Source organism: Microtus oregoni, unplaced genomic scaffold (genome assembly GCF_018167655.1).
Source record: "Microtus oregoni isolate MIOR12 unplaced genomic scaffold, Mior012 000003F_ref0000135, whole genome shotgun sequence".
Classification (NCBI taxonomy): domain Eukaryota; kingdom Metazoa; phylum Chordata; class Mammalia; order Rodentia; family Cricetidae; genus Microtus; species Microtus oregoni.
This window is the reverse complement of record NW_024543062.1, coordinates 6,988,256-7,000,011: the sequence shown is the minus strand read 5'-3', so window position 1 is coordinate 7,000,011 and position 11,756 is coordinate 6,988,256. Positions and strand designations below refer to the sequence as shown.

Here is an 11,756-nt window from a genome sequence, read left to right as displayed (position 1 = left end):
GCAGCCTGGGATTTATGACCGTGGTCTCCTCTGACCCACTAAGCCGCCTGGAGTTTTCCACTGCAGGGGGCCCCCACTGGGCTTCCTCCGAAAACCTCCGCCCTTCCCTCCCTTTGTCTTGCCGCCCCCTCCCCTTCCTCTATCCAGTCCTTCTTAGGGGGCCATGGATGGATGACGTAGTATGAGAGAGGAAGCCGTATGAAGATGCCAGGGGCTGTGGGGGTTGTCGGGCACAGGATACCCCAATCCCAGCCTGTGGGACGGGAGGCAGAGAGCTCACAGATCTCACCCCACGCCCCCTGTGCCAGGCTCTGCGTGGGCCTGTTTGGCTTCCCGGCATACTTATCATTCCACAGCCCCTGCCAGGCTTGCTGGGGGGGGGGGGGAGGTACCTGGGGGGAGCACGGAGGAGTCTGCTGCAGGAAAAGGGTGGGGGTGTCAGAGGGCATGGCTTTGTCTCACATACTCCAGAAAGGGAACACTGGTGCCAACTCACCAAGCGAGACGTGGTCAAGAAGGCAATCTTTATGCTCAGACAGGTGCGCAGCCAGGATGGAGTTGGGGGACCCAGAGGCTTCCGTTAATCAGAATGAATTAATAGAGCTGGTGATAAGTTCTCAGTAAGTGAATAGGCAGAGAGATCAACCAGAATCATTTCCTAGGCTCGCGATCCATCCCCCAACCCTGGGCCCCTGGGCCCTTGGCAATGAGATCAAGCTCAATACCGAAGCGTCAAAGGTCAGCTCCGGGAGGGACAATTCAGGAAGTTTGGAGGAAAGTAGCATTGGTGGCCTCACCTCAGCCTGCAGCTTTCAGATCCAGGGCAATTACCAACTGCTGGGGCGATGGGAGTGTGCCGGGAGCTGTGATCTGTGGTCCCAACTCCCATTACAACCTAAGAAGCCAATAATGTTGTGTCAACAAGGCTGAGAGCCAAAACCTCCAGCCCTTTGATAATGCTGGAGTCTAGTGGGAACCAGGTGGCTGGGTTCCAGAGCTTCTGTCGCCCCGGAATCAACCTTCCTGGTCCTCGGGGGATGTAAGTGTCCCAACTTGGGGTCTTCAGTGACTTGGGTTGCTCTTGGGGAGTCTCAATCCATCGCAGAAGCCTGTGGTGGGCCCGTTGGAGGTTCTCTTCTCTCTTGACACGCTGATCTCTCAGCTACCGAAAACTCTCTGTCCCTCATTTCATTCCCCGACCCTGGTGACAGCTGAGTCAGAGACAGGCCACTTCCCCTGGATTCCTGATGGATCCCTGGGGGCTGCTTCTTCCTTGGCTGTATCCCTGAGTCTCCTAGTAAGTCCAAGCTCCCCCCCCCCTCTTAGGGCGGGGAGTCCCGGGCTAGGCCGGGGGAGGGGGTGGACTTTTGGCCCGTTTATTCCCTCCATCGCAGTCAACAGCTGCTGAGCGGAGCAGGCTTGGCTCATTCCTCTGACCTGCCAGGAAGGAGAGAGTCCCAGAGACTGGGCCGAGACAATCAGACCTGAGCTCCAGGAGAAGGCAGACGAGGATCGCAGCTGCACGGCCCGTCCTACACCCTTCTCCCTCCTTAGTCTCCAAAGCCCCCAGAATTCACCTGGAGGTGCCACATCTATCCCAATCCCTGGGGCTCCAGCCCCTTGGGGGATCTGCATCCCAGCATGTCGATAGCTGTGGAGACCTTCGGCTTCTTCATGGCAGCCCTGGGACTGCTGATGCTGGGGGTGACCCTACCCAACAGCTACTGGAGAGTGTCTACCGTCAATGGGAACGTCATCACCACCAACACCATCTTTGAGAACCTATGGTACAGCTGTGCCACCGACTCCATGGGAGTCTCCAACTGCTGGGAGTTCCCTTCCATGCTGGCCCTCTCTGGTATGGGGTGAAGGGGGCTCTAGGGGACAGAGGGAGATTGGGTGGCTGGCTGGAGATATCCTAGAGGACAGGTTGGAGGTGGTTGCCGTTGTTCTGGCCTAGGCACCATAACGACAAGTTCAGGTCAAGCCCTCGGTTCCGGGCAGCTGCAGCAAAGAGTCCTGCATGACCCAGAGCTATACATGGCTCCCTGTCCTGACGTGTGACCCTCCTTAGCTAAGTCGAGCTTCCAGGTGCAATCCAGGCCTTTGCTAGCTCTAGCCCGCAGATGAGTGATGGTCTTGGATGATGAATTTGGTCTTGGCCATCCGCAAACTAAGAGCAGTCACGGTGCCGGTGCGCGAGTGGTCACGAGGCCTCTAGGCAACAAAACTTGCAGGCGTGAATGGGACGTTGACTATATATATATTTTAGTGTTTTATTCTGGGGAATGTTTGCTCAGTTGGCAGGGGTGAGACCAAGACTCCATCTTGGTTGATTGACTGCTAGCCCCAGTAACCCTCTGGACACTAACAGACTGGTCTACCTACCCTGCTGAACTTGACGCAGCTCCCTTATTGTGGAGGAGACTCTCCTGAAAGTGGGTGGATGCTGGAGAGTGGTTATGTGGACACGCATGTATATTTGGGGCTCAGAGTGTGGCTTTTGTTGTTATTGTTTTGCTTTGTTTGAAGATGTTAGCATGCTACCGCATGCAGCTCTAACTTGGGCCCTGGCGTTCCTTTGCTACCTGCATTGCCTGCCCCTTGCTCCTCTGCACAATAACCCTCCGTCACCCCCATGCCGTCATTTCCCCCAAGGGGTCCATTTGGACTTCCTAGTCTCCCCCGTGCTACAGAAACCAAGAGTTGATGACCGAGAACCCTCCCTGGTTGCTCCTGCCAGTAGGTTCCGATCTTGCGTTTCGAGGAATCCGACTGTAGATGATGAGCGGGTGGGAGGCTCTGAGGCCCCCCCAGGGTGGGAAAGTAGGTGCTGGGAAATGGCCCCATCAGTCTGGAAGGTGCCCTGAGCAGTGATGGTGTCTGGGTGGATCACAAACTCAGAGCAGTAGTGCTCAGAAGGGACCATAGATATGGGCAACTCGGTGCCCAGCCAGCCTGCTGCATCCCCGGTGTGCAGAGGGCATTTGGTTGTGAGCCTGGCCACTCAAGAGGGGCCTCTCACCGTGTTGCTGCTCTTTGCCTGCAAGAGAACATGAATTTGGAGGAAAATCACATGGGAGGTTGCTGGGGGTGATGGAGGATGGAAAGCCTTGAGGTCTCCAGGCCTCCAGGGCTGTAATCACTTCCTTTTCGTGTTTTTGGGTTTGGGTTGTTTTGTGGGGTGTGTGTGTGTGTGTGTGTGTGTGTGTATTTATGTGTGTGTGTGTGTGTTTATGTGTGTGTGTGTGGTATTTTAAGGCATGGTGTTACTATGTAGTTCGTTCCCCGACCTCACTATGTGGTCCTAGGCTGACCCTAAACTCAGAAAGATCCTCTTGCATCGGCCTCCTAGGTGCTGGGATTACAGGTGTTCACCACCATATCTAGCTCTTCCTTTTATATGGACACTGCCCTTCCCCCACACACATCTGTGCTTTTCAGAAATATTTGCATCATTAGCTGGACCACTCTGCAGAGCTAAGCACCCCGCCTAGAGGCCAAGGAAGTGGAGAGGAAGCTGTGATTCTAATCCACTGTGTCTGGGCTGAGGACCAGTTTCTTCCTCTGTGGTCTGCTGAGTCCCAAGAGGGATCCTATCTGTTTGCACCCAGTACTAGAGGTTAAACTAAGAACTATATGCATGCTAGACAATACCCTCTATCCCTCACTGGGGGATTCTAGGCTGGTGTTCAAGCTCTAAGAGCCACCCTACCCCAGCCCCTCCCTGGGGAATCACAAGCAAATGCTCTACCTCTGAGGCAGAGCCCCAGCCCTCTTCTTATTTATTATTTTCATTTTATTGGGTTGTTTTGTTTTTGTTTTTGAGGCAGGGTTTCTCTGTGTAGCCTTGACTGTCCTGGAACTCACTCTGTAGACCAGGCTGGCCTCGAACTCCCAGAGATCCACCTGCCTCTGCCTCTCAAGTCCTGGTATTAAAGGTGTGCGCCACCACCGCCCGGCTTTCTTCTTATTTTTCATTTTGAGACAATCTTGCTGAGATGCCCAGGCTGGCCTTGACCTTACAGCCCCCTTGCCTCAACCTCTTGGGTACGGGGGTGATTTCCCACATCGCTCACCAAGCCAAGCCACTGTGACACTGGACCCACGGACCTGTAGGTCCTTCAGTCATCTTTCCTTTCTCCATCAGCATTCTCTGCACATTAAGAATTGGTGGGTCCTGGAGAGATGGCTCAGCGGTTAAGAGCACTGACTACTCTTCCAAAAGACCCTGGTTCAGTTCCCAGCACCCGCATGGCAGCTCACAACTGTCTATAACTCCCCAGGAACTGACACCCTCACACAGACATACATGCAGGCAAAACACCAATGTACATAAAATAAGAATAAATAAATTAAAAAAAAAAAGAACTGAGCCGGGCGATGGTGGCACACGCCTTTAATCCCAGCACTCGGGAGGCAGAGGCAGGCGGATCTCTGTGAGTTCGAGACCAGCCTGGTCTACAGAGATAGTTCCAGGACAGGCTCCAAAGCTACAGAGAAACCCTGTCTCGAAAAACCAAAAAAAAAAAAAAAAAAAAAAAAAGAACTGGTGGGAAGCCAGGTGGTAGTGCACACCTTTAATCCCAACTCTCAGGAGGCAGAGGCAGGTAGGTCTCTGTGTGTTCAAGGCCAGCCTGGTCTGCAGAATGAGTTCCAGGACAACCAGGACTGTTTCCGAGAAAGCCCAGTCTCCGAAAAAAACCAAACCAAACCAAACCAAACAAACAAACAAACAAACAAAAATGGTGGGGAATTCTAGAAGGTGCGGCTGGGAGTCATAATGTCCTCTCAGAGAACTTTGTCCCTCCTCCTTACCTCGTAACTCCACCGTGCTATGGGCCCCACCCGGGAAAGGGGTACAAGGTCCCTGAGAGTGCTTGACAACCGTCAAAAGGAGGAGGAGATAGCAGCTTTCCTCGTCTTTGAGAAAAGGGAAACTGAGGCACCAAAAGATTATGAGCTGAAGTGACTGGGATGAGTTCCTTGGCTCAGGTTTCCCAGCTCCCCAGCCCCCAACCACCACCACCACCACCCCCAGCTCTAGACCATCTGCTCTGAGTCACTACTGCCCCCTGCTGGTCACTCCAGAAGAAATTCAACTCCAACCCAGAGCGTCCATGGTGTTGGAATGTCGGCACAGGTCTGTAATCCCAGCAACCCAGGAGCTGAGGCAGGAGAATCAAGAGTTACCTCAAGATCATCCTTGACAAGGCCAGTTTGACCTTGTCTCAATCAATCAACCAATAAACAAACAAACACACAGGCAGGGGACGTAGCGCCTCCTGTTGGTAGAGTGCTTGCCTAACATGCTGAAGTTCTAGTGAGATCTAGTGAGTCCTTCAGAGAGGCAGGCTTGTGGACTGATGACATTCTTTATAAGAAAAGGAGAGGATGGGAGGCATGGAACCCTCACCCCAACCTCCCAGTCACCCCTCCCAACCATTTGTTTGCAATTCTACCCTCATCGCATGGGTGTCTTAGGGAGAGGCTGGAATATGTGTGTATGTGTGTGTGTGTGTATTTATATATATATATATATGTGTGTGTGTGTTTATCTATATGTGTGTGTATATCTCTCCTCAAGGGGACAGCTGGGAGACGGGGCTTCATCTCTGTGGCTATGGGAGCATCGTCCACACCGGGTGAAGACTGTTGTGGCTACTTTGGGTCAGCCATCCTTCTGCCAGTTAAGCACTCTCTGTGCTCTCTGTGAGGCAGCCCAGTTAACTCGCTGGTTCCCCCAAGGTGGTATTTGGTGGAATCCTACTTTGGTTTGTTCTCCTGGGACCTCAAGAGGAAGGAGTAGACATTTGTTATATTCCCCCAGGGAAGGAATTTGGCAACACCTGGGTTGAATCCCCAGCACTAGATAAACCAGGTCTGGTTGTGTGTGCCTGTCATGCTAGCAGGGGTGGAGGGATGGGACACGGACTGATGGACACAACACAGACGAACACGGGACGACGACAAAAGGATCAGAAGCTTAAGGTTATGCTCAGTTATTTAACAAATATGAGGCCTGGGTTTATGTTATGTTTTTTTGTTTGAGTGCTTTGGTTTGGTTTTTTTTTTTTTTTTTTTTTTTTTTTTTTTTTTTTTTTTTTGAGACAGGGTTTCTCTGTGTAGCCCTGGCTGTCCTGGAACTCACTCTGTAGACCAGGCTAGCCTCAAATTCAAAGAGATACACCTACTTCTGCCTCCCAAGTGCTGGAATTAAGGGTGTGGGCCAGCCCCAGCACCCTTCCCCTCATTTTTTTAAAGTTTCAACAGTAGCACCCCAGCAGGGAAAGGAGGGGTGCAGGACGAGGGAGCCAACAGGGAGGTTGATGTGAATCCCAGAGAGGAAAATTGCTAGGAGCTTTAGGTGCTAGAGACCAGTGGGAAAGCATGGCGGCCGAGGGATGTGTGGAAGAGATACACTGACAGCTTCACCCTGCCCGCTCCCCAGGGTATGTCCAGGGCTGCCGCGCCCTCATGATCACTGCCATCCTCCTGGGCTTCCTGGGCCTCTTTCTGGGCATGGTGGGGCTGCGCTGCACCAACGTGGGAAACATCGATCTCTCCGTGAAGGTCAAGATGCTGGCCATTGCAGGAACTTTCCACATCCTTGCTGGTAATGAGGGAGTAGGGGGTGTGTGGGTTAGGGAGGCCCTCGCCACAGCCCCCGGCGGCTTCTCTTGTCCTCCTCTCCTGCTCTCAAGCGTACCTCACCTTCTCCTCCTCGTTGACCCCTGCTGTCTCTTGGCCATCTCTCCCTGTTCCCTACCCTGTCTGTACTCGGCAAATCTCTAGACCACAACTTAGTGTCCAAGAGTAGAGCTGCTCCACACACAGCTGTGCCACATCCCTGCCAGGCCTGAGAGGCTATTTCCTCCGAAACTTACGGGGGATCAGAGTCATGGTGTATACACACACACACAGTAACAATGCTATAGACGGCCTATACCTTACTGTCCAGCTTGTTACATTTCTGCACACGTTTCTTCACAAAAAACCATGCAGAACTGGTGAGCGAAGAAATGGATTTTGAGGTGACCCAAGATTGGTCCAGGTATCCCCGGGGTGGATGGGAAGAACCAACTGAAAGTGAGCACCTGTACTCACACACATACCCCCGCACACCAATAGTAGTAAAACAATAATATTGATAATAGTCATTTTAAAAAATCCAGACAGGGTAGGTATTTCCCATTTTCTAGATTTGAAGGTTTGGAAAGGTCCCCCAGCCAGCGTGACAAGTGACGGGTGATAACTCACAGGGATGTCTGTCGGGGCAGGAAAGACTTTCTCGACAACCAGGCTTTCAAAGACAGGGGTCATGATCATTTTCTCTGACAGCTAAAGAATTAAGAGGCAGGGAAAATCTCAAGCTGGCCAGGTAGCCGAGAGAAACCTTGAACACAGCAGATGAATCAGCAGGTGAGAAAAGGCATTTATCGGGCACGAGGAGACACACGCATGCAGCAGACACACAGAGGAACACTCAGCAAGGCAGAGGGGGAACTGAGAAGCCAAAAGTCCAGGATCTTTTGAAGGCGGGACGTTTAAGTCTGAAGAGCCTTTCCTCTTTAGGGTTGGTCAGTGTGAAGACAGACAGGATGACTGATTGGCCCTCAGCTGTTGCATAACATGTCCTGATCCAGCACTGAACCCATGAGCCAGTTCACCCATGGGCAGGAGGAATAAAAGCCAACAAGGCCCTTGTTTTAAGCTGCCAGGCTTTTGTCCCAAGTCCAGAAGGGAGGGGGAAGCCAGCCGTCTTAGAAGTTCACCATCTTCATGACCTAGGCATGGCCACTCTCCTTGTCCCCCGGGGACTCTTTCTAAATCCTAGCCCCTCAGTATATTTTGAGGGCTAGCAGGCATAGAGCCATGTGACCAGCGATGGACGATAACCCATAGGGAGGTCGGCAGGAATCACCTGCGGATTCATCTGCTGTGTTCAAGGTTTCTCTCTGCTACCTGGCCAGCTTGAGATTTTCCCTGCCTCTTAATTCTTTAGCTGGCAGAGAAAATGAAGCCAATTGTGACCCCCATCTTCAAAGCCCAGTTGTTCCATCCCCTGCACTGAGTTAACTCTGTGTGGTGGCTCATGATTATAATCTCAAGAGGTAGCAGGATCAGGGTCATGCCAGGCTATGTGGTGAGTTCAAGGAGAGCCTGTTAGGAATATTTTTTAACGTGAGCTCTCTGCCAACGCAAAATAATCCCAATCAAGCCAAATCAGACCAGATTAAAAAATATCCAGATTTAATTAGAAACCTGCACTCCTGGGTGGCCCCGAGGGGAACAGGAAGTCACCAACATGACCACTGGAGAGGAAAAGGGAAAACCACGTGTTTATTTTTGGGGGGAGGAGTTTAAATAGCCCGTGGGAATGGTCTTGACCTTTCCTGGAGAGGGGTCAAGGTTCAAGGGGCACAGGGGAGGGGCCTCCAAAGATGGAGGCTGGGTTTTACACAGCCTAGGCTTCATAAGATTATCTTTAAAAATGTAAGATATCCCACTGAGTAGTGGTGGCACACACCTTTAATCCCAGCACTTGGGAAGCAGAGGCAGGCGGATCTCAGTGATTTCGAGGCCAGCCTGGTCTACAGAGCAAGTTCTGGGATGGCCAGGACTGATACACAGGGAAACCCTATCTCAAAAAAAATAAAATCAAACAGAGAACAAACAAAAAAAAAAGTAAGATATCCTAGGACTCAAGTGGCCTAAAGGCTGTGTTTGAATGTGTCTGGGCCACAGGCTGTGTCTGGGACAGAGGAAAGAGACTATTTCTCTTGGACATGACGTCCAGTCCCTCAAACCCCTCAGAGCTCACTTGCTTTGAGAGGTTGTGGCTGCGAAAAAGGCCCAGAGGACCACTCCCACCCTTTTCTCCAGGTACCTGCGGAATGGTGGCTATCTCCTGGTACGCCGTCAACATCACTACTGACTTCTTCAACCCCTTGTATGTTGGAACCAAGTAAGTGAGGAACCCTGCCCTTGAGGACAATGGGTAGGTTTTGGGCTAGCCCCTCTGGGCTGGCACTTACCTCTTCTGCTCCTCAGGTACGAGCTGGGTCCTGCTCTCTACTTGGGCTGGAGTGCCTCCCTGCTCTCCATTCTGGGCGGCATTTGTCTCTTTTCCACCTGCTGCTGCGCCTCTAAAGAGGAACCAGCCACCAGGTGAGGAGAGGGAGGAGGATGGAGCAAGGATGGCAACATGCTGTGACCACCTGTGACCCTGCCTTCCTCTCAATTCCACAGGGCCAGGCTTCCCTATAAAGCTTCTACGGTCGTGATACCCAAAACCACTTCAGACGAAAGCAATGTCAGCTTTGGCAAATATGGCAAAAACGCCTACGTGTAGGAGCTCTGGCCTGGTGGACACGGCCCCAGTGGAAAAGTGTCCCCAGGATGCTCGGACCAGTCTCCAGTTAATAACCTCAGGACAGGCCATTTCCAGGCACCACCCTGCGCCTGGAAGCCATGACCTGCTCTGGGTATACCTTCTCTGGCACTCCAGCCTCCCCCAGGGACAGAAGCTGCGGGGGGCAACTCACATGGCCTCCTACAGCTGGACCCAAGGGGACAGAGGTGTCTGCAGCTTGTGATGCCATATAAATACATGCATAAATAAATGTATATTGTGATTGTTCAGGGGCTTCAGGGGCCATGAAGTTGCAGCCGAGTGAGGGGCTCACTCTCAAACCACAGACTGTCAATATTGTCCACTTTTGAGCTGTCTCATCCAGTGAGGATCTGAGTTCAAATCCCCAGAACCCATGTAAAAAGCCAGGCCAGGTCACACTCCCATACCCCCAGCACTGTTGGGAAGGCTCTCTGAGGCTTACTGGCTTCCAGCCTATCTCCAGGTTCAATGTGAGACCCTGTCTCAGAGGTCTAAGGCAGAGAATGATAAAGTGCTGGAAGCCCTCCTCCGACCTGTGCAGGCACACAGACTGTGCACAAACAGCATGCACAGGTTCTCAACAAAAGGCATTGCCAGTACCCACCTCAGGGAATTATTGCTAGCTGGGATGCCCCCTGGCGTCTCTCTCTCTTGACTCTTAACCTGTGTTCTTCCAGCTGCATGGAGGAGCTGTTGATCCAGAACAGGTGTCTGTGTGTGTGTGTATGTGCGTGTGAACTAGATTTGGGGTTTAATAAAGATATTTTAAAAGATGCATTATTTACATGTATGTGTGTGTTTCTGTGTACCATGTGCCTGCAGGTACCTGAAGAGACCAACAGAGGGCACCAGATCCCCTGGAACTGGAATTACAGGTGGTGGTGAGCTGACATCTGTGGGTGTTGGGAGCAGAATCTTGATCCTCTGTCAGCTGCTAGTGCTCTTATCCACAGAGTCATCTCTTCAGTCTCTTAATAAAGATATTCTAATATAGACAGAAGCTCAAGCGTCGAGAGAGGACCTTATAAGAAAGTGATACCTGCTGGGCAGTGGTTGTGTGTGCCTTTATCTCAGCTCTTCGAGGCAGAGGCAGGGGGATCTCAGTGAGTTTGAGGCCAGCTTGGTCTATAGAGTGATTTCCAGGACAGCCACGACTGTTTCAGAGAGAAACCCTGTGTCGAAACCATACACCCCCTCCAAAAAGACTCCAAGCCCACCTGCCTAGGGATGGAAACACACACAGTGGGCTGAACCCTCCCTCATCAATGAACATAAGAAAACTCCCCACTTGCCAATCTGATCCAGTCCCCCACTGAGACTCCTTCAGATAATTTTGGGCTGTGTCAGTTAACAGCAGAAGTGAACCAGAACACCCACGGTTGTTTTGCACCTATCATGTACACAAATACTTACACACACACACACACACACACACACACACAAGAGAAAGGGAGGGAGGGAGGGAAGGAGGGGGGAGGGAGGGAGGGAAGGAGGGGGGAGGGAGAAAGGAAATGAAGCCACTAGACAGAAACTTCTAGTCCAGTGGGAGAAAGGGACGGGCTCCTGACTGGTGTCTCCCGCAGCTGAGTGGTGAGCAGGCAGGGTCTGCCTCTGAGTTCTGCCAAGCAGCCCTTTCTTTTTCTATAACAAACCCACTCAATTGCATCGGCTCCCCTGCCTGCCTCTTCTTTCCTTTTCCTTTCAGAAAGCCTGAGCTGAGTTGCACAACTGCACCCTTAACTGCATTGAGCATGGCCGTTGTGCTGGGCTTGTTTCTTCAGTCACTGTGTGGTCACATAGCTATAAAAGACCAAGGGCAACTTTAAAAAAACAAAACAAAACAAAACATCCCCCCCTTTTTGGAGACAGAGTTTCTCTGTGTAGCCCTGGCTGTCCTGGAACTCACTCTGTAGACCAAGCTGGTCTCAAACTCAGAGATACACTCCTGCCTCTGACTCCTGAGTGCTGGAATTAAAGGCATGCGCCACCACTGCCTGACTAACGAAAACATTTAGGTACTTTGTGTGTGTAAGAGTACACACACGTGTGCCAACCATACATGCAGAAGTCAGAGGACAACTTGTGGGAGTCAGTCCCAGGGATCGAACTCGGGTCCCCAGACTCAGCCACAAGTGCCTTCACCCACTATACCATCTTACCAAACAAAATTCTAGGGAGAACTTGTCTCAAAGAGCAAAACAAAACAACAACAAAAAAAAAACCCTCACAAAACTTTGCTGGATCTCATTAGTAGCTTATTAAGGTCATTTGTTCAACAACTACTTAGGACACCCTGCTGTACTTAGCAGGGTAATTTCCAGGATTACATGATTACAGCTTGCAATCCACTTAGAGAAGC

General features: G+C 51.5%; 1 protein-coding gene across 1 annotated transcript; it reads left to right on the top strand.

Annotated features, from left to right (window-relative positions):
• The first annotated feature begins 921 nt into the window (after window positions 1–921).
• Cldn15 (claudin 15) lies at window positions 922–10,172 on the top strand. Its single transcript, XM_041648861.1, has 6 exons — window positions 922–1,039; window positions 1,395–1,858; window positions 6,452–6,616; window positions 8,887–8,968; window positions 9,055–9,171; window positions 9,253–10,172. The coding sequence occupies exons 2-6, from the start codon at window positions 1,642–1,644 to the stop codon at window positions 9,353–9,355; spliced, it is 684 nt and encodes a 227-aa protein (XP_041504795.1). The 5' UTR covers window positions 922–1,039; window positions 1,395–1,641; the 3' UTR covers window positions 9,356–10,172.
• The last annotated feature ends 1,584 nt before the right edge of the window (window positions 10,173–11,756 follow it).